The sequence below is a fragment of the Ailuropoda melanoleuca genome, chromosome 10, assembly GCF_002007445.2.
Source record: "Ailuropoda melanoleuca isolate Jingjing chromosome 10, ASM200744v2, whole genome shotgun sequence".
Classification (NCBI taxonomy): domain Eukaryota; kingdom Metazoa; phylum Chordata; class Mammalia; order Carnivora; family Ursidae; genus Ailuropoda; species Ailuropoda melanoleuca.
This window is the reverse complement of record NC_048227.1, coordinates 31554763-31580023: the sequence shown is the minus strand read 5'-3', so window position 1 is coordinate 31580023 and position 25261 is coordinate 31554763. Positions and strand designations below refer to the sequence as shown.

Genomic DNA, 25261 nt, shown 5'->3' with positions numbered 1-25261 from the left:
CCCGACGCTGGAGAAGGAGGATTAAGGGAAAAGGCATGATCCCATTCTCTTCTTCACCACCCTAAAAAACCAGCCTGTGAAACAGAATGACGGAGCATGACTGTGCCCCGTTCGGGGGAGACGCCCTTACCTGCTGGCTCACAGGAGAGGCAGCCGGCCTCCGCCGTCACAAACAACAAAGAGCCTTGCACAAAAACACACTTTATTGAGAGAGAGGTGGCTGGTGGGAGGAAAGATGTGGATGGAATCCCGGATGCTATTCCCAGCTCTGTCACCAACATCAGACGTCCTCCCAAAAGGAGCTCTGAAAGCATGGCCTGTGGCTGACAAAGGCCTCCACAGACCCAGCAGGAGGCAGGGGCACACGGACCCTTCGAGGGGCCCCACAGGCCAGGAAAAAGCAGACCAACTGTTCACTGCGCTGTCTGCCAACACACACACACACACACACACACACACACACACACACACACACACACAGTCAACACACTTATTTGTATATTTTAAAAACTCACCAGTCGTCATCAAAATAGTTCTACCTTCCAACCCCTTTCAAAGGAAGCCCTTTCCAGACCGAAAGACAAACAGGACCACAGACTGAAACACCTGACGAGGGCCTTCCTGCTCCTGGCATCCCCCAGCCCGGCACCCACTGGCCACCCTCCCCCGTCGGACCCAAAGCTTTCAAGGGTTCACTCCCTGCACTGACACACAGTTTCCTGACTACACATAAGCCCCATATTTCAAAACATTATTACCCAGCTATTTCTATTTTTAAATCACAACGAAAGCCGCCAACCCAAACCACTGCAGAGAAACTCCTAAGGATGTGTTTACGGCAAATATCTACAAAGGGTCGAAATGTCGGCAGCGAAGTGCACACAGGGCTGGCTCTGGCTGAGAGCCTTCGTTATTAAAAAAGGAAAAAAAAAATCCTAAGCATTTCTTAACACCAGATTGCAAGAAACCCCATCACCAAAGGTGCATTTCTCCTTCAACTTTTGACTTGACCAGGGCTGCCCAGAAGCAAGCTACCAACTCTCTTCTGGATGGATCTGGACAAAGGTCGGATTTTAAACAAAGACCCTCCCTTCTCCCACCCCCACCCACCACCTTAAGGACCAGGGATGTGAAATGCCTTCTACGTGATGATCATTCACCTTGAGGGCAGGAGGAGATGGGGCTCCTAGGAGAGGGTGCGGCTGAGCAGGGCATGGCCAGGGGGAAGCTCAGGGCTCCCAGGAAAACTCTCTTCCCCGCATGCCCGGTGGTGACACTTCCCACCTGCAAGGCACCAGAGCCCACCCTGCTCTCCCTGCTCCCTGGCTGCCCCATGAAGCCAGCTCCCCTAGAACCAACCACAAGGAGCATCAGAAGGGCCTGGGCCCGGGGCCATGGGCACAAGGAAGATGGCCACATGGGTAAGAATGCATCCTGGGAAATGTGCAGGGCCCCCATCAGCCCTGGCGCGGACTGGACCTGGGGATTCTGAGACTCCAGTCCAGGGGAACGAAGGACTCTGTGGGCTGGGGAAGCGCCGCCTGGCCCACCCCTGGGCTGGGGTTGGGCCCTCCACTCAGCCACCAGCGGGTGCCCCTCCTTTTTCCATGCTTTTAATGCTTTTCAGATGGTGAGAGGCTGTTGTAATGGTCAGAGGCTCTGCTGGTGGCTGAGAGCACCCCCATGCCTGCCCCCCACGCCCCTTCCTCCAGGAGACATTGGAAAGGGACCGGGCTCCCCCCTTTGAAGCCCCATCTCAAGTGGTAGACTGGCATCTCCAGTTTGGTCCTGCCTCCTCTTCCCCCCAGAGTCTCCCGCAAGCCGAGGAGAAAGGGGTGCTTCCGGCCTCTCCTAGGAGCTGACGACATGGCCGGACCAGGTCTCGTGCTTGGTGCCCGGGGCCAGATGGGTGATGACCACCTCCACGGCTTGCAGCTTCTCGTTCTTGGGGGGGATGGAGCACATCTTATAGGTGACCTCGTCGCCTTCCACGGGGACATACTCCCCTTCCACACTGCAGGGGTAGGGAGACAGCACTCAGGGCCCAGCACTCAGAAAGGCCCAGGACCTCAGCCCCGGCTGGTCAGAGGGCCACCCCTTTCAGAGGAACTGCTCCTCCTGCCCTGCCACCAGAGGGAGCCACTCCATTTCAGTGGCACCATGTCACCCCTCTGCCTCCCCTGACATGGAGGCCGAGACCAGGCTCAGCCTGTGCAGGGACCCACGCTGTCCGTTAAATATGGGCCTGTGGACAGAAGGGCAGGGAGAGCTGGTCTGAGCCTGAGAGAGGAAGACAAGTCTGGCCCGTCACCATCGAGCGCTGGTGCAGCAAGTTTCCTGAGCTCCTGCGGCACATCCACCCTGGTCCCAGGAGCCCCCCAAACCCAGCTGCGTGCATCTTTGCCCTCCGACTCCCCAGGCACTCAGCAAGCTTGCAGGAAAGTTCCTTCTGTGCTTAAAGCTAGTTCCAGAAAGCGTCCTCTCCCTGTGACCACCCCCAGGAACATCCCCCTCACGTTCGACGGGGCATAAGCCACCATCTTGCCCGTTCCAGTGAGGTGCCCGTCTTGACACCCCCTTGAAGGCACCTCCAAGAGGAACACCCCCACCAGCTCTTGGAACTGGTTTGTCTTGACTGAAGAATCCCCTAGCAGATGGATCTGGCCGTCCAGAATCTCAGGAATACAGCTGCAGTCCACTTCCGGCCGTGCAAGTGGACACCCCCGTTTCTCCACCTTTCTGATTTGGTCCCCAACCCCGTGTTTTCCTTACTAACTTATTTTTCATGGTGCACTGTGCATATCTTTGTAAACCACTACAAATCCCTTCTGGACAGAGGCAAGATGAAAATACATGTACACGTCCGCTTACGTGTGCATCCATACATCAGATGCATTGCCCAGCATCCTTCTCGTGTGTGCACTGGAGAGGGGCCCATGAAGGCCTGATGTGTAAGAACGTTGGGGGGAAGGTGTCAAGAAGGGATCATTTGCCCATCCTGACAGACATGTGCAGCAGTATCCTACCTATTTGCAAAAACGTGATTTTTCTCTATTGCCTGGTGTGCTGTGTGGGGTGGGACTCGGCCTGCCACAGACTGAAATGAAAGATGGGGGGGTGCAGGGCCCAAAGAATGGGGCAGGGGTAAGGGGGTGCCGGATGAGGTCCCCACATATCTGAAGGTGGGAGTGAAACGCAGGCTGCTGGCTGCCTTCCAGCCCTGAGGCCTCGGATGTGTGAGCCGCACCCTGGGCCTCCCAGGGGTTTCCACACAGGAAGGAAGGACGTCAGTGAGCAAGTGCCAGGGGAGAGGGTCCAGTTCCAGACTTCCTTCCTGGAGCACAGAGGTCACGCGGCCCCCAGCCTCACCAAGTGGCCTCCCCTGAGGTAAGCCGAAAACCAGACCCCGGGTCCAACGCAGCTCCCACAGCTCCCAGGGGCACCCGCTCCCCATCCACCAGATACACAAGGGCACTCGGATCCATCCCAGAGGTTCTCAACACACCCAAGCGCGAGCTCGCTCACACTCTCGCTCTCCGTTGCACACACAGATAGGCAGACTGTCATCGCCTGGAGCCTCCCCCACACACCACCTCCAAGTACAGTCTCACCACCCCACCCCCAGATACAGTCACACACAGGTCACAGGCAGAGTCTCACACCCTCCCCCTGCCTCGTTGGGGCCTAGGCAGCACCTGCCGCACCTCCAAACCACCCAAACCAGCCCTGACTCACTCAGAAATGTGCAGGAAGATGTCGGGGCCGCCATCGGCCGGGGTAATGAAGCCATGGCCCTTGGATCGACAGAAACATTTGCAGACTCCTTTGTAGACAGGACCTTGAGAAGCCCGCACCGTCCTGATAGGAGATGGGGAAAGTGTGAGGAGGCCCCCACCAGCCCTCCAAAACAGTCACTCACTCTCGGGCAGCACACCCAGCTCATATCAGAACCCCCCCCAACGCAAAAGCTGTGCCCCAGTCAGTAGCCAGGGCCACAATGTCCAGCTGTGCAGGTTGTGCACTGCACAACTCTGGGAACCATTCACACAGACTCCAGCAAGAGTGACTCTCTGGTGACCCTGGCAAATTTTCTCAGGCCTCAGTTTCTCCATCTGGAAAGACGGTTAGACTAAAAGCTCTCTGAGCATCCCTCTGAGGACTAATTATTAATAACTGCAGCCTCTATTCCTTGGGCCTGAGATCTGGATCTGCCAGGCACCATGCAGGTCCTCTGCAGCTCTGTGGCCAACCTGCTACTGTCCCCATTTTGCAGCTGAGGAAGCTGAGGTCTTGCAAAGGAAGAGGCTTGTGTGTAGTTAACACCCAATGATTTAAGACCCCACTGATTTCCCATTTGTTATGACCCCCAGCCTGGGGCAGGCTCAAGGGGACCTGGGGCTGTGCCCCTTCCACCAAGTTTATAGGATGCCTTCCCAGTCTGTCACCATCAGTCCTTACCCTAACCCATCTCCCCATTTGACAGACAAGGTCACTGAGGCACAGAGATGGCCAGACACAATGACTCTGGCTCTGGGCAGGAGACCTATCTCAGGAAGCTTCCCCAGGCTAGCCCAAGACTCACGCTGAGAAGGTCCTTGTCCGGCGGGTGGGCAGTGGGCTGGGGACCACGTTGCCCCGAAGAGGCGATGGTGACCGATCTCGGGCCCGCTGGGTGTCCAGCAGCCCCACCGAAGTCTGGTGGGTTGGGGGCTGTGGCGGCGGCGGAGGTTCAGATGACATGGCTAACCTAGGGAGAGACAGAGGGCTCTCAGGGGCTAACGCCTTGCAAGGGGGGGCCCCCAGATGCACCCCACCCCCGTGTCTGAGCGTCTGCCATCTGAGGCCCACTGCTCTCGGCTGGGGAACGCAGGCATGAGGCTAACTCAGCACAGAGGTCACCTTCTCCAGAAACATGCCTGGCTTACCCCAGCGGGGTCAGGTGCCTCTACGGCCCTGTGGCCGCCATGGCCTCCCTCTGGCATCGTTCTGCCGGGAAATGCCTACTTGCCCCGTGACAAGGACGCCATCAGTCCCCTCTACGTCCCCAGTACACAGCACAGATCCTGGCACACTCGGGGGCACTGAGTCCATACTCGTGAGAGGGAGGGAGGGAAGGAGGCAGCGAGGGAGGGAGGCAGGGCAGGCAGGCTTTAGCGCCAGCCACCTAGGTCACACTCCAGCTACCCAACAAACTTGACCCGCTAAGTGCCAGGCACCGTGGGGAAAGCGGAGAGGCAAAGGAGAGAACAGCACACAATGTTCCTCCAAGGAAGTCTGGACACAAACCAGAGGCACAGACCCCAGCTCTGGATCCCCCGGGGGCTGTCACCAGCCTGCATCTGGGACAGCGAGCCCGAGGGACCCAACGCGGCGGGCCACTGCAAAGGCCCTAGCGTATCCAGGCACTCAGAGTGCACCCTGCCTGGGTCACTGGCCATGAGGAACGCCAATTCCTCCAGTCACCCTTAACATGTATCAGAGGCGGGGTCAGTCCCAGCTGGGGGCACTGGGGGGAGCAGACTCCATAGCTGCTGCCCTGTTCTGGCACTTGTGCCAAGAGCAGGACGTGGCCGCTGCCCTGAACACGTGACCTGCTCCGACTCGGCCTCGGCTCAAGCCCCATAGGAAAGAGCAAAGCTCAGGAGCCAGAGGGCTTTGGGTAAGTCCTTCCCCCTCACTGGGACCAATCTCCCCATCTGCAATGTGGGGCCACTGAGTGGACGTCCCTGGGCACCTGGTCGGGGCTGGTGATGGCACGGCAGGTGAGGCAGAGCCAGGCCCCACGGCTGGGGCGGCAGAGGGGCCCTGAACTCACGCTTGGCCCAGGCACGCAGCGCCAAGGTGGGGCGGCAGCAGCCCCGAAGGGTCTATGGGGCTCACACAGGGTTTTCAGTAAAACGGTGGCTATCTTAATTCTTTTTTTTTTTTTTAAGATTTTATTTATTTATTTGACAGAGATAGAGACAGCCAGCGAGAGACGGAACACAAGCAGGGGGAGTGGGAGAGGAAGAAGCAGGCTCATAGTGGAGGAGCCTGATGTGGGGCTCGATCCCACAATGCCGGGATCACGCCCTGAGCCGAAGGCAGACGCTTAACCGCTGTGCCACCTAGGCGCCCCAACGGTGGCTATCTTAAACACAGCTCTAACAGGGGCTTCCAACTACTCTTGGAAAAAACTCGAAGCTCTGATCACCCTGAACTCCNAACGGTGGCTATTTTAAACACAGCTCTAACAGGGGCTTCCAACTACTCTTGGAAAAAACTCGAAGCTCTGATCACCCTGAACTCCCGTTTGCCACCCTGCTTCCCTCACTGATGTGACTCTGTGGGCCCGGGCCCAGGGCTTTCAACCTCCATCACCCAGGAGCGTGCCCTCTGCCCACAACCCAAGCCACCCAAGACCCAGGCCTGGTTTCTCCCCCGAAAGGGCCAAACCTCTCCCCCGCCCCCTTCCCCCACATTCTACCCACAGCCCCCCACACTCCCCTGTCTGGCCTTAGTTCTGTCTTGCTCAGAAGAGAGAGGGCCGGCGAGCCTTCTGGAGGAAGTGACATAATACCTCCTGACCGTTCTCTCAGCTGCAGCCGTGGCCAGGGAGGACCGGAGAGCCCCCACCTCATAAAGGCCCCGGCTGCTGGGCTGGGGGTCAGGGCTCCAGCATGACCCAGCAGCACAGGTCATAGAGTCCCGGAATGTTCCAGTGCTTGGGGTTCTGGGAAGGGGGCTGGCCCAGAGAAAGGAGTGCCTTGCCCAGGCCTCCCGAGACAGCAGGGGGGACAGCAGCTGAGGCAGGGGAGACACACACACACACACACACACACACACCCGCCAGCCACAATTTCCTTGCCTTCATCTGGAGTCAGGCACATCTGACCTCACACCACTGCTACGAAGTTGAAATCACACAATCCACGCTAAGCACTCAGCATCTACCTAGCACAAGTGAGCAGTACCACCAGCTAGGATTGTTGTGACTGTCATCACGTGGTCATTCCACGAACAGGTGACTGGTGCCAGGCCCTGGTCATGGCACTAGAGACACAGGGCCTGAATTTGGAGGCAGAAAATAAATAGGTAAATAAGTATATAAATAAGATCATCACAGATTCCCAAACGGGCTGGTTAAGAAATACACAGGAGATAAAAAGTAAGAGTGTGGGGATGCTTTTCTAATGAGGGTGCACGCGGGGCCCTGAACAACAAGAGTCAACCATTTGAAAAACAGGAAAGCTCTTCCAGGTAGGGGGAACAGCCTGTGCAAAGGCCCTGAGGTTGGCAAGGGCCCAGGTGTGGCTGAAGGCCAGCAAGGAGGCAGTGTGGTGGACACCATGAATGGGGAGACGAGGGCCAGCTGACGAATTATGGGGCATCATCAACATGTGTCTCTTCCTTTCTTCACACCCATCTGTCCATCTGTCTGCCTGTCCCATGCTCCTTACTATGCCCACCTCCCCCCTGAATTAATGAAACAGGCCCAAATTGGGGGCCCCCTTCTCTCCACCCCAGCATCCCTGATTCCCCAAATACACCCAACTCTCAGGGATGCCAATGGGAACCCATGTGGCCTTGGGGATGAGCAACTGAGGGCGGCACAGGGTCCCTCCGTGTCCCTAGGGCCCAGCACTGGGGCTGGAGGAAAGCAGGGTTCCTTCTTGACCAGTATTTGAACAAGAAGCGTGAGCTGGCAGCCACAGTGAATTTGGTGTGCTCTCGCTGGCACAGTCCAGCAGGGGTGGCAACGGCCATGCTCGCCTGGCAGTGTTAGAAAGTGGGGCCCGGAGGGCACCACTACCTGGGCGGGGAGCATGGGGAGACCCGGGAGCCTTCACCACCGCCCTGCCTGCCTCTCTCAGCCCATCTGAGCTGGAAAGCAGCTGGGGCAGCTGGAGCAGGCCTGGCTGGGGGCCAGCCAGGGCCCAGCAGAGAGAAAGAGGAGTGAATGGCCTCTGTGTGGGGGAGGCCGGGGTCAGAGTCCAGCTGTAAGGAAAATAGCTGGGGGAGGGGGTAGCCAGTCACCCCGGAGCCAACCCTGCAGCTGCTGCTGCTGCCCCCCCACCTCCATGCACAGATGGGGAGGGGGGTACAGAGGGCCAGCCACACCCCCAGCAGAGTCGCAGTCTCCAGCGGAGCTGGGGCCCACCCTCTGTGACCAGCCCCCTCCCCACCAGCCCATGTACCCCTCAACTCCTCACATCTTCCCATGGCTGGGAGCAGTTTGCAAGCAGATGCTTGAAGCCCAGACCTGGGATGGGCCTCTGACGGGCAGCGAAGTGGCCCAAATGTCCCCGGCCAGGGCACTTCATGGCTGCTGTGCTGTGACCAAGTGCTTGTCGCTGCCTGTGTGCGTACACGAGGGGACAAGGTCAGCTGGGGGCTTGCACTGGCACCTGAGGACCTTGACGAAGGCTACATCCTTTCCAACAGTTACTGGGCCACCCACTATGCGCAGGAAACAGACACCAGGGCAGCAAATGCAGGAGCTTAGGCTCGGGGACTGGAGACCCACAACCACCGGGACAAGAAGCGTGTCCTGGAGCTAGGGACTTCACCCATCTCCACTCGTTCGGAAAACTGAGCCACAAAGTGTCAAGCAGCTTGCCTTGGGCCCCCCAGCTAGGAAGTAAACTGGGGAAATGTTCTGGAGAAAAAGCAAGGAGGAGAGGGGAGCATGAGTGAGGGGTTGCATTTTCAAAACAGGTGGTCTGAGGAGGTGAGCAGGGGGCCACGCTCCCCTTCCCTCAGTCAGCTCCAACCCCAGGTTCTAAACAGTGCCCAGAGCCAGGGGAGGGGGACCCAAGGTCTGGAGGTGAGGGAGCCAGGAAGTCACTCCCACCCTTGCTGCCCTCAGGGAGGGGTGTGTCAACAGGGCCTTCATCCCCAGAAAGGGTGGAGAAGGGGGCCTCAACCCAAAATAGCCTGGGAATTTTCCACAGGCCCTGCGTGTCCTCCTTTAGGTTCTCAGAGTCCAGGCAGGCCCCAGGCTCTGGCCTTCCCCACCCCTCCCCTCAGCCCACCCACCTATCTGGGGACTCCAGACAACCCTGCAGACCCCCTGCTAACCCCCACCTCCTGCCCTGAGAACCCAACAACCGCATCAAGGGTGATCAGTCTTAGGCCAAAGAGTCTTAGGCCGCTGCTGGCACGTGGGGGTCGCTTGGAACCAGCCCACACAAGAGGAGGGGGGCAGGGCACTGGAGAACCAGCCACGGTGCAGGAAAGGGGACAAGAGTGAGGCTGTGCTTTGATTCACCGGATGTCCACTGTCCACTGCCCACCACCCACCGACTTCCGCGTCGGGCTCAACGCGGGCAGTTCACATACATGGACTAGAGTCATCCCCATGGCGGCACAGCTTTTATCACGCCCATTTTACAGGTGGGGAAACTAAGGCCCAGAGAGGGTCTCACACTTTAGGGTCCCATGAGTCTGCAGGGATGGTGATAAAATGCAGATTCTGTTCGGAAGGGTGGGAATGGGATTCGGCGTTTCTAAGGCGCTCCCAGTGAGGCAGGTGCCACTGGTCAATGGAACAGAGCAGCACCAGAGTGGGGCGGCTTGATGACCTGCCCACCTTCACAGACAGTGGGTTGGCAGGTGCCAACCCCATGTGAGACGGTGGAAGAGAAACTGGGGGGCCGACAGGGGTCAGGCTCTGGATGAGTCACAAAGTTACTCTAGGGCACCAGGGTTCCTTTGTAAACTGAGGCTGAGACTCGGTGACTTCCTCCCCACCTCCAGGCCAGCTGGGCCCCCACCTGGCAGACAGGAAGGCTGGCGGTGGAGGGGCAGTTCAGCTTGGCGGAGCCTGGCAGAGGGGTCCTAGGAAGTGGGAGGGGCCCCAGGAGGGGACCTGAGGCGGGCCCCTGCCACCTCCCACTCCATTGTTCCAGAGAGAGCCCGCGGTGGCGGGGAGGGCGAGGATGGAGGGGAGGCAGGGGAGGGGCGGAGACGGCCAGGGGAGGGGCGCGGAGTGGAGCCGGGGGCGGCTGGCTGCAGCGGGGCAGCCACCGCCCGGAGCCAGTAGGGCCCGCCGCAGAAACACAAACAAGGCGGGAGGGTGCTGCCCGCGGCCAGACGCGGCCAGACCCCTGGCCGGGAAGTGCCCTCCGGGGCCCGAGTGCTGGGAAGAGGCCGGAAACCCAAGGACCGGCAACCCGGGAACCCGACGCGGCCCCTTCAGCGTGGCCGCCTGACCCCCACCACGGAGCACCCCGACGGCCTCAGCTGGGACCAGCCCCGCCCGACGGAGAAGGTCCCCCAGCGCCCCCCCCCCAGGGGCCCTGCGCTCCCCCAGCTCGTAACCAGAAGCTGACTCTGGATCCCATCACCCCCGGGTAACGCATTCCCGTATTGCATCTTGGCCTCCAGCTTCCCCCCTCCCCCGGGTTTGGGGGGGGACTGACTGGCGTTTCAGGCCTGACTGTGCTCTCCGTTGACCCCTGGCAAGCGACCTCACCGCTCCACGCCTGTTTCCTCATTTGTCAAATGGGACAGTAATGCAGTATCCCGGATGGCCCCCGGACGCGGTGCAGACGGTGCCAGCTACAAAGGGCTCAGCCAACAATACTTGAGCCGCTCATGTTGAAACTGTCAGGCATGGGGCGATCTAGAATAATCCCTCCCATTGCTGTCCCTGCTGATGGGACACAAACCAAAAGCCCTGACTTGGCCACTCCGCGACACAAAGAAAGACCGTTCCCCACCCACGGGAACCCACCCTCAACGGCGACCCAGGGCCCCAGGGCCCCGCTGGGTCTGGCTCAGGTCCGCAACGCTACAGGACCCTGTTCTTGCCCTGTGTGGGGGTGTGGGGGCGGGAGGACGAGCAGCCCAGCACTGAGAACCTGGTCACCAATCCCCCCCTGGGGAGCAGGAGCGCAGAAGTAGGTGGAGCTGGCCGAAGAGGCGAGGCTGCCTTGAGTCTTAAAAGGGTCACTTGGGGGGGGGGTCATTCCTGACAGAGGGACCATCAGGGGCCAAGGCGCAGGGTGGGGAGGAAGGTGGTGGCGGAGGCTGGAAAAAGGTCGCCGTGGAAGGTAACAGAAAGCCCTGTTGACAAGTTTGGGGCTTAGACAATAGGGACATCAACGACGATTTTGAGGCGGGGGTTATCTGAACCGATTGTTTTTACAAGTTCTCTCTGGCTTCGGAGAGGCGAGAGGAATGGAGGGGCTAGACTGGAGGCGGAGACAGAGAAATGTCAAAAAAGCAAGTAAAATATAGGACAGTAGCTAACGCTTCCCCTGGGGCTGGGTTCGCCTCCTCCTTTTATTCTCTCACACCCCGTTATGAGAAGAGAAATTACCACTAGTCTACGAATGGGTAAACTGAGGCGGGAGGCCTCCTCTTTTGCAGTGAGACACCTCCACCAACGGGAACGGAGGCCCTGCCTGGAACCGGCTGATCATCGCTCCCTCCCCACATACACACATCCACTCCAACCCCAGAGAAGATGTGGGGGCCGAGGTTTTCTTTTAAAAAAATCAATAAACAACGTTGCATTTCCGGTTTGCAAACGGGCTGCCGGCGGGGCCCGCGGGGAGGGAGACTGTGGGCGCGGGTGAAGTTTTTGTGCTCCGCCCAGAGGCCCCCCATCCGGGCGCAAACACTCGGCGAGCGCCCGGTGACTCCTCCTCCCCAGATGCGGCCAATCGTGCGGCGCCAGGACGGCTCCCTCCGCCCCAACCGCCCCAGCAACCGGGGTCCCACCGCCCGCGCCGCCCGACCCGGTTGGGGGTCGGCGCCCCCTCCCCGCCCCGCGAGTCCCCCACTCGCGGCGCATCCCACGGGCGAAAGCGAGGGGAAGCTGCCCCTGCACGCCGCAAGCGCTGCCCGACGTCCGCCCCAAATCCCTCCCGCTGCTGCCACACCCGCCCCCTTCCCGGGGATGAGTAACCTGCTCTCCCCAAACAGGCCGCGGCGGCCCGGGCATTTCTTCGGGGCCTAGAGACCCAGCCCGAAGCCCCCTGCCGGCGGCCAGGAAGACCCTGCCAGAGGGGGTGGACGCGGGCGGCGGCCGCAAGAGGCCGACGTCCGTCCGCGCTCCCGGAGCCCGGGAGAGGACACCCCGCCACACTCCTCTGGGGGATCCGGAGAAGCTGCCTACCTGCGACCCGCTCCGCTCCGCCAGCTGCTCGCCTCCGACTGCGAGAGCCGAGGAACTGGGGAGGGGGCGCGGTCCGCGGGGCGGGCCGGCTGAGGCCACGCCCCCACGAGCTCCAGCCAGTGGGGCGGCGGGTCCGAGCAAGCGGAAGGCCAGGGGGCGGGGCGCGCGGGGGCAGCCCCGACGGGACCTTTGTGTCCGCGCGCGGGACGCCCGGCTAGCGGGCGAGCGCGGCCCCACGCCCCGCGGGGGAGATGCCGCCGGTGCTGCACGTAAGGTCGGAAACCCCCCTGAGGAGTGGAGGGCCCGTGCCGGTCCCTCCCCTAACCAGCCGCTGCAGGTCCGGCCCGAAGCTGACCCTCGCTCCAGAATCCGGAAGGCCCGGGGCGCCTCCATCTTGACGGAGAGAAAGAGCTCCAGGAACGTCGAGAAGGAGTGAAAAGAGAGGTAGAAGGGAAACAAGCCAAGAACTGAAGGGAAGAAAAGAGGGGAGGAAAGGGGGGCAAAAGAAAAAGGGAAAAAAAAAAGCAAAGAAACAAAGCAAAAAAGGGAAAGCTATTGACTTGTTCTCTTGTTTACTTAATTTTCTGTCTCTCCTAGAGTCCTTGAGTCCCCTGCCTGTGCAAGTAAATGACAAGACTCTTGTGTTACAGGAGAGGAAACTGAGGCACAGAGAAGCGACACCTCCCTGTCCCCACCTCGTCACAGCACTTGCCAGCAAGAGGAGCCCCTAAAAGCCAGCCCAGCCCTGGACCGATGCTCAGGTTGGTGGAAGGTGGGGGAGGGATCCCGGAGCTGTCCTGGGCCTCTAGGCCCTGCTGAAGCCCACCAGCTGTGCCTGCCTCTCAATCTCTCCCTTTCTTGCCCTCCTTTCCTCCTCTGATCCACTACGAAGAAGACACCACAGCAAGAAGACAGCTGTCCACAAGCCAAGAGAGTCCTGCACCAGGAACCGAATTGCTGGCACCTTGGTTTTGGACTTCCCAGCCTCCAGAACTGTGAGATGTCTATTTTTGTTGCTTGGGCCACCCAGTCTGTGGCGTTTTGTTATAGCAAGAGGAACAGCCTTTCTCTTCCTTCTCAACTAATCACAGTCTGAGAATTTCACACCCAGGTTTGGTGCAATTCTGGGCTGTAGTCATTCCCTGGGTGTGCCGTCCACACCAGGCTCTGGGGTGCTGAGCATCCAGAAGTAAAAAGTGCCCACCCAGTCCCCGCCCAGGAGGAGTCACCTCTTTTGAGACAGCAGGCCAGTGGATAAGGAGGATGCCAGGTGGTGGGCTGGATAAGCCTCCCTGGCTCAGTGAGGGCCTTGCCCTCAGCCCTGTCAGACAAGACAGGTCCCAGGGAGGAGTTCTCTCTCCCAAATTGTTATGGCTTGAGCCTCCTGCGACTCGAGACATCAGCCCACCATCCGATGGCGCTAGCCTAACGGCCAGACCTGAGCCAGCAGCAAATGAGATCTGACCTAACTTTTCTCCCCAATAAGGACCAATTATCTATTCAGCCGCCTGACAAATATTTATTGCACCTGAGCTCTGTTACAAGCCTGGGACTACAGAAAACTCGTGTGGGTTCTGACTCCACCCCAGAGGCTTATAGTCTATAAGAGGGGAGGCAGATGTTAAACCAGTAATCACAATGGTATAAAAATCCCGCCGTACCCACAGCAGGGACAGTAATGGGGATGGAGAATCCAGAAAAGGCTTCTCTGGAAAGTGCTGGTTGACCTGAGATCTTCTGGAAGATCAGGAATTAAACAGACAAAGGAAAGGAGGTTAGAACAAGTGCAAAGGGCCTGAGAGGTTAGAACAAGTGCAAAGGGCCTGAGGCAGGAATGCGGTGGGGCTAGGACTCAGGGAGAGCAGAGAGGGAGTGAGTTGCTGTGGCAGGAACCAGAGTAGTCTAAATTTATGGGTCTCCACGAGGAAACTTCATCTTGAAGAATGCTGGCAGCCAGGTAAGGTCTAAGAGCAGGGATGAAGTGGAGACTCATCTCCCCAAAGTATAACTCATGTGGTTTTGGAATACAGGTGAGGTTCAGTGGGCTGGAGTCCGGAGCCGACGACCAAGAATTCTTCAGACGTCTTTGGTGCAAAATGGTTTATTAAAGCACAGGGACAGGACAGGACTCATGCGCAGAAAGCTGCTGCCCCAGGGTTGTGAGGGACTTGGGGAGGTAAAGAAATAGGGAGGTTTCTATTAAACAAGAGTCACGGGATACCGGAGACCTTGCCATTGTCAAGTTAAGGTGGTTTTTCCCTCTAGCAAGGCATTGACAAGATAGTAGGGAGCTTCCTGGAGGAACATTATACCTGGTCCGCTTCAAGTATCTGTCCATGGACTGCAGATTATAAAGACATTTAATTGTACCTACGTTTCCTTCTGGAAGCTAGGTCATTGATAGAAATGGTTTTGCAGGATTGTGATCTTTCTAGGTTAACTGTTTGTTTTTCCTTTCCTTAGCTTTAGGGCAGCCAGGAGTGCGTGAGGAATGTCACAGTATATCCCATGGGGAGGTTGTGGGGTGTCAGCTTCTGCTTTGTCCTCAGCTTGCCTTCTGTTCCCTCATTTCCCCCCTGAACATTTTTGACCCTTAAATCTTTAACGTTGTTGAAGGTGGAAGGTCTCATTTTCTGTAATGTCTTCCTGCTGAATAGGGGTGTAGAGATGTCCCTACCTTTGAGTCAGTATTGGTCAGTTGGGGAACTTACAGGGGAGTTAAGAAAGGGGAGGCAGCTGAATCCAATGAGGTCAACACAGATGAACCTCCTTGAGTAGAAGGGATCATCTGTCAGCTGGAAGTTACAGCCATGAAGGAGGCTTGACACTAGGAAGGGAGACGCCGGAAATGACAAAAGAAGGTTAATATTGTAACGAAAAAGAGAAGTCTGAATACAAGATCTTTGATAGTTGACCTTTGATAATTTTCCTCCAGTCCAGGAGTTTAAAGCAATCGCTAAAGGCAAGAGATCGTTTAAAGGGCCAGTTTGAGTATCCTTGGCAGTTAGAAACCAGCAGTATTTTGTGGTAATCAGGACCGTACGCACAGCCTTCTGTTTTCACGATAGTGCAAGTCCTGCCTTGTGTGACCATTAGAACTTCTAATGCCATTCTGTTTGGTGAAACTGCTTCACGTATTTGTAGTACTTTAGTATTTAGTAGAGAAATGCTATTTTGAGTGCTTCTAGGGCTTTGACTATGTACTGAAGAGTTTTCCTGTGTCAAACAACATTCTCCAGTCTCAAAGAGGTAACAAGGACGGATGCTAGGTGGTCATACCAGTGAGACACAGAACGTGTCCACCATGGTTTTAAATTTCGAAGGTTAGCTGGGTTGGTTATGGTTTTCATGATGCATCCATGCATCCAGGCAGAACCCAAGAGTACAGGGCCTTTCCAGCCTGGGGGAAGCCATGGACAGGAGTCAGAGCCACATAGCCACTGGGTCCCATTAGAAGATAGTCATCTAATTCTGGGACCCTTTAACTGTAGTCACTATATCAACGGCTATTCAGTTTCAGTTTTGGAGGGCCCTCTTTTGAATTTGTGTAATAAAAGGCAGTCCATTGTCACTTTGTAGGGACCCAGGGAGTCCAAATCTAGGGACCGTTTTTCTTCGCAAAGTTTTTGTCACCTGCATGGCCTTTAACCCAAATCAGTAGCCTGGTATAAACTTTGTATTACCTTCCATTGATTATTTTAGGTATAAAGATTGTTTCCTTCATTATTAACAAGCCAGTTCTGTGCATTTCTTGGTCTGAATAGGCTGGACTTACGGACTTTATTGGAATTAAGACTGGTAAAAGACTTAATATTCGTTTATTTTGTACTGTGTGCTTGGCCACAGGGTCTAGTGAATTATTTCCTTTAGAGTCTAAGGTCAGGGGCGCCTGGGTGGCTCAGTCCTTAAGCATCTGCCTTCCGCTCAGGTCATGACCCCAACATTCTGGGATGGAGCCCAGCTTCCGGCTCCCTGCTCAGTGGGAAGCCTGCTTCTCCCTCTCCCTCTCCCCCTGCTTGTGTTCCCTCTCCCTGGCTGCCTCTCTCTGTCAAATAAATACAGTCTTCAAAAAAAAAAAAGATTCTAAGGTCGTATCCGTTGATGTCCTTTGAGGTGAATTACAACTACTTTCTTATGAAGGTGTACGGCCTTAAGAGTAATAATTTCAGGTCCATATAACACTTCGTTGATCAAAATATCAAGGGATGATCTTGTATTAAAACTTTAGGAATTGCATATTATCTCTAGAATAGTTAACAGCATTTACCCCAGTGTAACCTCAGGCTTATCATTTGTTATGACTTAGCATACCAAAGAAAAAGGCCTAGTGAGTTAAGGAGACCTCATTTACAATTTAAATCTTGGGAAGATTTGTTAAAACCTCAGAAAGCTTTAAAGCATGGGACTAAAAAGGATTACAGGTCATTACAAAAATTATTTTTAGTTTACCAAGGTGACGATAAGAGATTCGAAAGGCAAGTGTGTAGGGTTCTACAGTTGTTAGCACTTAGCTCCTTTAATACTGAGAAGTTTTAACCAAGTAATGGAAAACCTGGTAAAAGACAAAACCTATATAGAAACTGGCTTTCTGGACAGACAAAAGAGAAAAAAAACCTTTTGTTTACATTTTCTTATCCAGAGCAGATGAACAATTCAGGAAACCTTTGTCCTTTTGAACAGAGAATTTCAGTCGCCTACCAGTGTACTTTAAAATCCATTCATTTCAATCTTAGTCCGTCCTGACCACACCTAAAATTCCTTTCCAAAGATTTCCCTTCGCAAACCTTTTACAACTTTCTTTTGCATTTAGATTTTGTCCCCATGCCATCTTTCCAAACAGTCATCTTATATGGACAAAATTACCTTCTTTTACCTTCAACAAAAAAATACATTCCCCTTGCTTATATCTTTCTTACATCTCCTACTTTTCTACGTACAGAGTTGCTTCCCTCATTTCCATAGGTCTTAATTAGACTTTTAAAAAATATTTTATTTATTTATTTGACAGAGAGCGCAAGCAGTGGGAGCAGTAGATGGAGAGGGAGAAGCAGGCTCCCGCCGAGCAGGGTGCCCGATGTGTGGCTCCATCCCAAGACCCTGGGATCATGACCTGAGCCGAAGGCAGATGCTTAACCAACTGGGCCATCCAGGCGCCCCAGTCTTAATTACATTTAGCGGAATTTTGCATTCTTGAGAAACCTTAGTCTCTGGTGAAAACTCAGTCGTAACCAGTTGTGAACTGCTACAGCAAAACTTGTAGACGGCAAATTTGTGAATCAGTTGGGCAAAGCATGTTTACCAACAGACTCAAATATCCTTAGTTTTTTGCAGTAAGTAGTCAGAAGTACAAACCTGCGTTCAGTACTCAATGCTTTTGTACTTTATTCTGTTTGGAAAAGACCTAGATGTCCAATGAATTCAATTCCATTTATCATCCAATGACTTCAAAGTTTCAGGTTACCAGAGACTTTTGAAAGCTATTTTAACAATTGCCCATGAACACTTTGGTGAGACAGCCATCGTTTTAGCCATCTTTTTACTAACAGCTTGAAACAGAAATAACACGAGTTGGCTTGACCTTCAGTAAACCTCGATAGAGTAAGTTCCATGTTTAGTGCTGATAACTTGAAAGACCTGTCTTTCTTAATTAAACCGACAAACTTAACTTAGTTTGAATACCAAACTCTGTTCCACCTGGGTCCTCTCCATGTTCGATTTTTACCTGAGACACTGGTGGGGAAATCTGGAGCGGGGGTGTTAAATCCGGGGGGTGCTCCTCTCGTGCCTTGACAGTGAAGGGAGAGGGAGCCATGGTGCCTGAGGCACCGAGGATGGTACAGAAGCCAGTCATGGAGCCTGCACCCCAAGCGGTGCAGAAACAGCAGAAGCAGGAGGGGGCACAGAAGAGGCCAAGTGCTGCCAGAAGGCAGAGAAAGGGTTCCCGGTTCTAGAGCCCAGCAGCTCCAACGGACGAGCAGATGCCATGTTTTCCCGCCAACGGGGGGACTAGGCTGTCCATGTAAGGCCGGAGAAGTCAGGGAATTTCCCCGAAACAGAGGGAGTTTCGGCAGCTTGCTTGGGGATATTCTTGAAGTCCCCGTCCCGAGGGAGGCTAACCACAGATGACTCCAGTTACCGCCATTAACCCGGGAAATGAGTGAGGGAGAAGCCGCCATGTCCATTAGGAGGAACAGTGAGAGAGTCCGAGTCCCCTTTGCTAGGAATGGCCTGCGTTTCCTCCAGCAACCTGGGTTTGTTTGGAGGCCTATTTGGATAATTACAGTTAATAACGTTCTGCCGGAGGCCGCTGGGGTGCTGGTGTAAAGCAACAAAGGCCGAGGTACGAGCAAGAAGGAACCCTAGGTCCATTCGCCCTGTTCCTTGCAGAGGAGATCTCACTGACGGATCCCACTGAGGCCGTGCAGTGTTAAGGGAGATCAGTACTTTCCTAAATGTTGCAATCCGAATTGATTCCAGTGGGTTAAAAGTCATCCCAAGGGAGCATTCTTGGGGACTGAAGAAGCTTCCATCCCATGCTAGAGAGGGTGCTAGAGAGGGTCTGTTACCAAAGAAAATCCCCTCCTAACACCCGGGTGGCATCCCAAGCACAGGATATGTCAGAGGTTCCTGGTGTCAGAGCGACCCAAGGCATCCCTTAACCAAACCACTGTGGTCACCACCACTGTTAAAGGCCCCTGTGGGAGGGAGGTCTGCCCTCCCCCCACTTCCCCATCATATTCTAGACTACAATGGGTGCCGGCATTTGGACCGAAATACCTCACCTTGAAGAACCCACCATTTTAAACCTGTGGAGAAAATTAGAAAAGTTTTACAAGGGGAATTGCCCAATTTTGTAATTTAAATAGTTAGTAGAGGACATTGACAGAAAACAGTAAAGATAGGGGCGCCTGGGTGGCACAGTGGTTAAGCTTCTGCCTTCGGCTCAGGGCGTGATCCCGGCATTGTAAGAAAAACAGTAAAGATAGAAATCCATCATGATCTAAGAAACATTCCAATACATCAGGTCCTTACAGCCAACTTCCCTAGGAAACGTCCCGGGTTGGGTTGTAATTCCATCGGTACTGGTTTCGGCCGGTTCCCAGTGGAGGCCCCATAGCCAGAAGCGGCTAGAGCAGGGATGTGGAAGGGATCACATTAGATCAATCGGGAGGAAACCTCACAAGGGAGTCTTAAGATTGGCAGCTGTCCTGTGACTTAGATGGCTGTCCTGTGCCCAAGACAGACGACTTTGTATAAGGACAGCAGTAAAGAGAGGGCATCAAGTTTCTGGGTCTTGTTACCATCTCGGCCAGGGTACTAACTTCCAGCCAAAAGGCAGGCAGGCTTCTCCCCATAGAGTAGCCACGGGCTAGAGGATTACAGCCTGAATTATCGGCACCGATGTGTTCCAGTAAGACCCTACTCCTTGAAGAGCCCCTGGAGAGAATAAAGGGAAAGGAAAGTACTCCCCAAGTTTGCACCAAAGCTCAGAGTCCAGATGTAAAGGCCCAAGGCCCCATATTGGACGCCATATGATGGGGTTTTGGAATATAGGTGAGGTTCAGTGGGGTGGAGTCTGGAGCCGACAACCAAGAAGGAATTCTCCAGACATCTTTGGTGCAAAGTGGTGGTTTATTAAAGCATGGGGACAGGACTCGGGCAGAAAGAGCTGCTGCCCCAGGGTTGTGAGGGGTGTCTGATTATATGCTGTGGGCTTGGGGGAGGTAAGGAAAGAGGGAGGTTTCCAGAAAGTATTTTCATATTTTAAAGAAGACTCTTAGGATACCAGAGGCCTTGCCTTCGTCAGGTTAACGTGGTTTTTCCCTCTAGGAAGGCATTACCAGTACGATAGTTGGGGGCTTCCTGGAGGAACATTACACCTGGCCCTCTTCAAGTATCTGTCCATGGGCTGCAGATTATAAAGACATGTGATTGTATCTACATTTCCTTCTGGAAGCTAGGTTATTGATAGAAATGCTTTGTTCTTGTAAACTGCTAAGACATTTGTAAACTGAGGGAGACTCAGTTCTTGCAGGATTGTGGTCTCTGTAGGTTAACTGTTTGTTTTTCCTTTCCTTCGCTTTAGGGCAGCCTGGAGTGCACAAGGAATGTCACATATATCCCATGGTGGGGGGGTCAGATTCTGCTCTGTCCTCAGCTCGCCTTCCTTTCCCTCCTCAGAACTGTCCACCCACCTGCCCCCGCTTTCCCTTCCCATCGCTACCGCGGCCTCTTCCGTCTCACCGGAGGAGCAACACCCTCCCGTGGCTTGTGCCTCCCCCTAGTACCAGCGCCCCATGCTCGTTTTCGGTGCAGCAGCCAGAGTGAGCTTCCAAAAGCATAAATCCGACCATTGCTAAAAAAAAAATGACTTCTGACACTTGTTAACACGATAAGACAGACTTTATTCAGGACTGCCGTGAAAGGTGTAGGGGCCACAGCAATAGGCTTTGTACTAAGGGAGAGAGATGGAGCTCAGCTCCGAATATGGCACGGAAAAGTGGGGATTTACATAGCCAAAGAGCAGGACCAGCGAGTGGGAAATCTTTAGGAGCAAGTATGGCCGGGAAGGGGTGGATTTTGGCTAAGCTGATTCTTGCAGAGGACAAAGACAGGCCAGGGCAATCAGGCATCCCCTGGTCTGTGCAGGGGATGAGGAATTTGGTAAGATCTTGAGAGTAGGGAATTCTGGCTAAACCAGCTTGACAGCGTTCTTGCCAAAACCAGACTCTACAAGGACAGGGTCAGAAGCTCAGAGTCCTGCCTAGTAGAGCAGAGGGCTCAGAGGGACCTAAGTAAAGTTTGGCAAGGGAGAGAATCTTTGTCACCATGTCCCTCCCCTGCTCAGAACCCTTCCGCAACTTCCTGTTGCCCTTTAAATGAAAGCCAGAGTCATCTGCTCTAACACTTGGGATTGAGTTTACATAAGAGAGCTCCAGTAAAGAGCATACGCGGGTTGGAGGTGTAGATCTGTCAGAAGACAGGCGTGGATATGCTGGGGTTGATCTGGCGGGTCTGGAGTCCTGAACGCCTGGGTGTCTCTTCAGCAGGTCGTCTCTCTCGGCACCTTCGTTTTTCATCTGTGAAATGGGCACGACGTCAGCACCTCTGTCAGCAAAGGCCGTCGTGTCGTAGAAGTCAGAGAATTCATGGATGCTTAGGACACAGCCTGCTACACTGTAAGCATTATTATTTTAAAACACTTGTTGCTTAAATGTAGGTGTGGCCCTCGTAAAGACGGTAGCCACCCAGTTCTGCTCCCTACAATGTGCCCGCCACACTTGAACTTCTTAAAGCCTCAGCGCAACCCAGAGGAATTGTGCCATTCTACAAACAGGGAAAGGAGGCTCAGATCAGCAATGCAACTTACCCGAGGTCACACAACACTAACTGGACAGGCCAAGATTTGAATGTTGCCATGTGACACCCCAAGGTGCTCATTCCCCAGGCCATTTAGACTGAATTCCCTCCCCCAGGATGGGTCACCCCACCCAGTGTCTCAGAGAGGGGCTGGAGCAGGGATGGGAGCTTGGGCTCTGGGAACACGTGCTTCTCCCTGCCTAGTTCTCTTTGTCTCTTTAGGGCCACTGCTTTATGGACAGTCATTTCCCTGTTCCTGGTTAGCCTCCAGCCCCTGCCCCTCTGTGCAGCAGCCCCAGGCGGTCTTATCAAGTTTCAGCACTCCTGCCCAACTTCACATCCCTCTGCTCACACTGCTGCAGCCCCACCAGGTACTTCAGGGCCTTTGCACATGCTGTTCCCCCAGCCGGAAACTCTCTTCCCCTGCATCTTCCCAGGCTGCCTCTTCTGGTCACTGTACCTCAAAAGAGGGGACCCTTTTCCCACCCTGAACCAATGTGGTACCCCCTGAAATGTGAGCTCCCCAGGGCAGGCGCTTTGTCTGTCTCCCGTGGTTTTGTATGCCTGACACATAGTAGGTGCTCGGTAAGTACACATTGAAGAAATAGGGGCTGCGGCAGTGTCATAGGATGCAGTGAGATCTGTCAAGGATCAGGGGCCTGACAGATGACTTGGTTTCCCCTTCTGTAAAATGGCGCCAGGAGAGCCTGCAGTTGAGAAAGAGTTGGGTGGGGAGGCCCGTGGAGGGGGTCCTGCCCTCGGCCCTGCTGCACCTGGGCTGACCCCCTCCAGGCAGCTCTCGAGGCTCAGGACGAGGTCCAAGTCAGCTGGTCACGCCTGCTGGCCGAAGGAGGAAAAAGATGAGCCCAGGAGCCCACCCGTGTGAACACACCCCACACCCAGATGCCACGTCCGCACAGCTCTCCCATGCAGACACACACACAGGGCAAATCCCGGTCACACAGCCCACCCCAGATACAGGGACACACACATCTCCACGTGCAGACCTGCTCTGCACACAGACACGCCATGCAGATAAGACACGCCCCCCCCAACCCAGCAGGACCCACATCACGAGCAACACCAGCATCTCCCCCTGTGCACCCACGCAGACGGCAGCATGCATAACCACACGCCCCCACCACACAGCTCCTGGGGCTCTCCCCCAGACCCTGAGAGCTCTCTCTTGTCTAGAAAGTCCCCCTCTCCTCCTCCAGGCAGGCCTCGGGGGCTCTATCCCGGAGTTCTGCGGGCACGGGATGGGCAGCAGCCACCCGGGAAAAGCAGTAACCCTGTCACCCCCTCACATCGAGGTGCCTGCTGTTCAGTGAGAGGGCCTCCATGGGCACCCAGGGCAGGAGAAACCTGCTTTCCTTTCGGGGCCCCGGAGGCAGGGGGGTTGGGGGGTGAGACATCCACAGCAACTCACACCTCCTCACATTCCTCCAGCCCCCAGCTCACCCCAGGCTGGGCGGAAGAGAAAGCAGACAGAGTGGTTGGCAGAGCTGGAAATTCAGCTCAGAGAGGTTAGGGGATGCCCCAAGTTGACCCAGCAAGTCCCCGCCCAGGGCTCCCAGCACCCCTGCAGACAGAGCAGCCGGAAGGGAGGGCTCTGGGGAAAACCCTGCCCCGCACCTGCCCGAGAATGACAGTTACAACTCATTCCTCCAGATTCCTTCCTCTTCCCGTCACCTCCTTGCCCGAGGTGGACCCTTCTGGGAGGAGAGGATGAGCAGGAAGCAGGGTGGGGCAGTTGCATCGCCTTTTTCTTCTAAGCAGGCCCCAGCTGCAGAGCCTTACTGCTCAAGAAGCTAGCATAGCCCAGAGAGGGTGAGTGAGCGGCCCAGGGTCACACGGCAGGAGAGGACAAGGGTGCCTCCCAGGACCCTCACCTGCCAAAACTCCAGGCTCATGCCATTCCTGGGATGGCCTGCCTCCGCCCTGGCTTTTATGACTCTGCTTATTAGTGTCTTGCTTATTAACATTACTAATTGCTAACGCGTTGCAAGCTTTCTACAGGCCAGGCACAGAGCTGGGTTCTTCACACGGACATCTTCCATTCATCATTCATGCAACAAAGCTTGATTGAGCTCACTCTGCTGTGTCGCGGGCACTGTGGTAGGGACTAGAGAGACAAATGTGAGCAAAATTAATGAGGTCCCTGCTCCCACAGAGCTGGCGTTTTAGGGGCAACAGACACTGATCAAGTGACCGAATACATGAATCTGTTCATTCCAGACAGAGCTCATGGGAAGAGCGTTTGGGGGCAGGAGCAGCGAGTGCAAATGCCCAGGGGCAGGAATAGAATGGAACGCCGGCCTGCGGGAAGAATCAGCCACCAAGGTAGAACCGTCTCATGAAATTTTCCTAACACTCTTGGCAGGAAGGATTATCATCAGACCCACTGTGCAGAGAGGTGAAGATGCCTGCCCCGGGGTCACACACGGTTGCGAGTGACAGTGCCCCCACTTTAAACGCTTCCTCCTCTATGCCAGGCCTTATTCTGGGGATGCAGAGGTGAAAAACGAACAAACAGAAAACCAGTCCTCCAGGAGTCCTGGGTCTGGTGGAGAGCTGGTGCTTACAGAGAGGCCCCGAGGAGCCCAGCTAGGCCTCCTGGCTCCCTCGTGGGGTGGGGGGGGTGGCTGTGTCTGGGTGCCAGAGACTGGGGTCTAAGCCAGCTCCACCACAGTCTGGCCTCATGCCCCTTCTCCTAACAGCCTGGCCTGCGGGGCCCACAGAGCCCCGAGGGAGGCGGCCAGGCTGACTGGTGCTGCCCCCTGGTGGCGGTGGCCAGGATGTGTGTGTGGGGGGGTGCTGAGAGCCCAGCCCATCAGCTCCCTCATTCATTTACCCTCAGAGGGCCCCAGTGCAGAGGCACAACCTGGATCTCAACCCTGTGTGAGGGGGACAACCCACCCCCAGGACCCCCCAAGAAGGAGGCTGTCCCCAACCCCATCCCAAGATGTATAGCCTCAACTCTATACAAGGACCCTGTTTCCCAGGGTAGGATATCCAGGGAATTTTAAGCCAACTGGGGTGGTCTGGATGCGAGGAGCATGCCGCTCACTCCTTCTTTCCTTCCTCCCTCCCTCCCATCCGTCCTTCCTTCCTTCCTTCGCACATTCAGCCTACATTAATTGAGCACCCTCTGCATGCCGGGCGCTGGGGGATGCAGCAAGCGTCAAATCTCAAACATCAGTACATACAGGGTGCGGACAGGCTCCAGAGGACATGCCCCCAGCCCTGCCTTGGAACAGAGAAGAGGTGGTGGTGAGCTGTCACCAGGTGAAGGCAAAAGGGACCAGGCACGTGGGCAGGAATGCTGCACCGGAGCTTTCAAGACTCGGGGTGTGGGCGCCGCAGTTACCGGTAAGGGAGCAAGAGAGATCAGAGGGACTGCGGAGGAGATGGGGCTGCATTCAGGGCCCCGCCAGAGAGGGCGTGCCCGTGACGACACCTTTGTGGGAATTGAGGAAGTGCTTCCTCAAGATGCCTTTTTCTCCCATCAGCTGAGAAACAGTTGTAATGCACAAATCTGCTGTGCCCGTGATGTGCGGGGCTCCTGTTAGGCCATGCACCCCACCTACGTGCCCAGACATCCGCCCCCTTCGAAGACGGCACGTTCACGGTTACCACACCTCACAGCGGACATCCTGAAAGGTGCAGCTGCTTCAGGGGAGGAAGATGTGCGGCCTGAGAGCACCCACCCAGTCTCGCCCAACTCCTGCTGGAGCCGCCCGACGTCTGGAATAGCTGTGGCCAGCAGATGGCGTTGTGGCCGCCCGGAGACAG

At 55.5% G+C, this 25261-nt stretch overlaps 1 protein-coding gene and 1 non-coding gene across 7 annotated transcripts; one reads left to right on the top strand and one right to left on the bottom strand.

Moving 5' to 3' along the window:
- Positions 1-183: 183 nt before the first annotated feature.
- Positions 184-12230, bottom strand: CARHSP1 (calcium regulated heat stable protein 1). The gene is made up of 4 exons (XM_034670383.1): positions 12107-12230; positions 4583-4747; positions 3736-3858; positions 184-2014 (listed from the first exon to the last, which is right to left on the bottom strand). Exons 2-4 carry the CDS (start codon positions 4738-4740, stop codon positions 1852-1854), a joined length of 444 nt encoding a protein of 147 aa, XP_034526274.1. The 5' UTR covers positions 4741-4747; positions 12107-12230; the 3' UTR covers positions 184-1851.
- Positions 10031-25255, top strand: LOC105237859. Of its 6 annotated transcripts, none has more exons than XR_004628499.1 (8): positions 10031-10334; positions 11356-12550; positions 12757-12867; positions 12999-13101; positions 21154-21285; positions 23705-23809; positions 24597-24838; positions 24979-25255. It is a non-coding gene; the product is annotated as an uncharacterized LOC105237859 (transcript). The 6 variants fall into 6 exon arrangements; XR_004628498.1 differs by lacking the exon at positions 10031-10334 and adding an exon at positions 10363-10883; XR_004628501.1 differs by lacking the exon at positions 10031-10334 and adding an exon at positions 24327-24472 and having other exon boundaries at positions 11071-12550.
- The last annotated feature ends 6 nt before the right edge of the window (positions 25256-25261 follow it).

Coding starts and splice junctions, on each gene's coding strand:
- CARHSP1 (XM_034670383.1), bottom strand. CDS start 4,740: ATGTCATCTGAACCTCCGCCGCCGCCACAGCCCCCAACCCACCAGACT. Junction 3,859..4,582: donor CGGACAAGGACCTTCTCAGC/GTGAGTCTTGGG, acceptor ATCTCCTATCAG/GACGGTGCGGGCTTCTCAAG. Junction 2,015..3,735: donor ATCTTCCTGCACATTTCTGA/GTGAGTCAGGGC, acceptor CTACCCCTGCAG/TGTGGAAGGGGAGTATGTCC.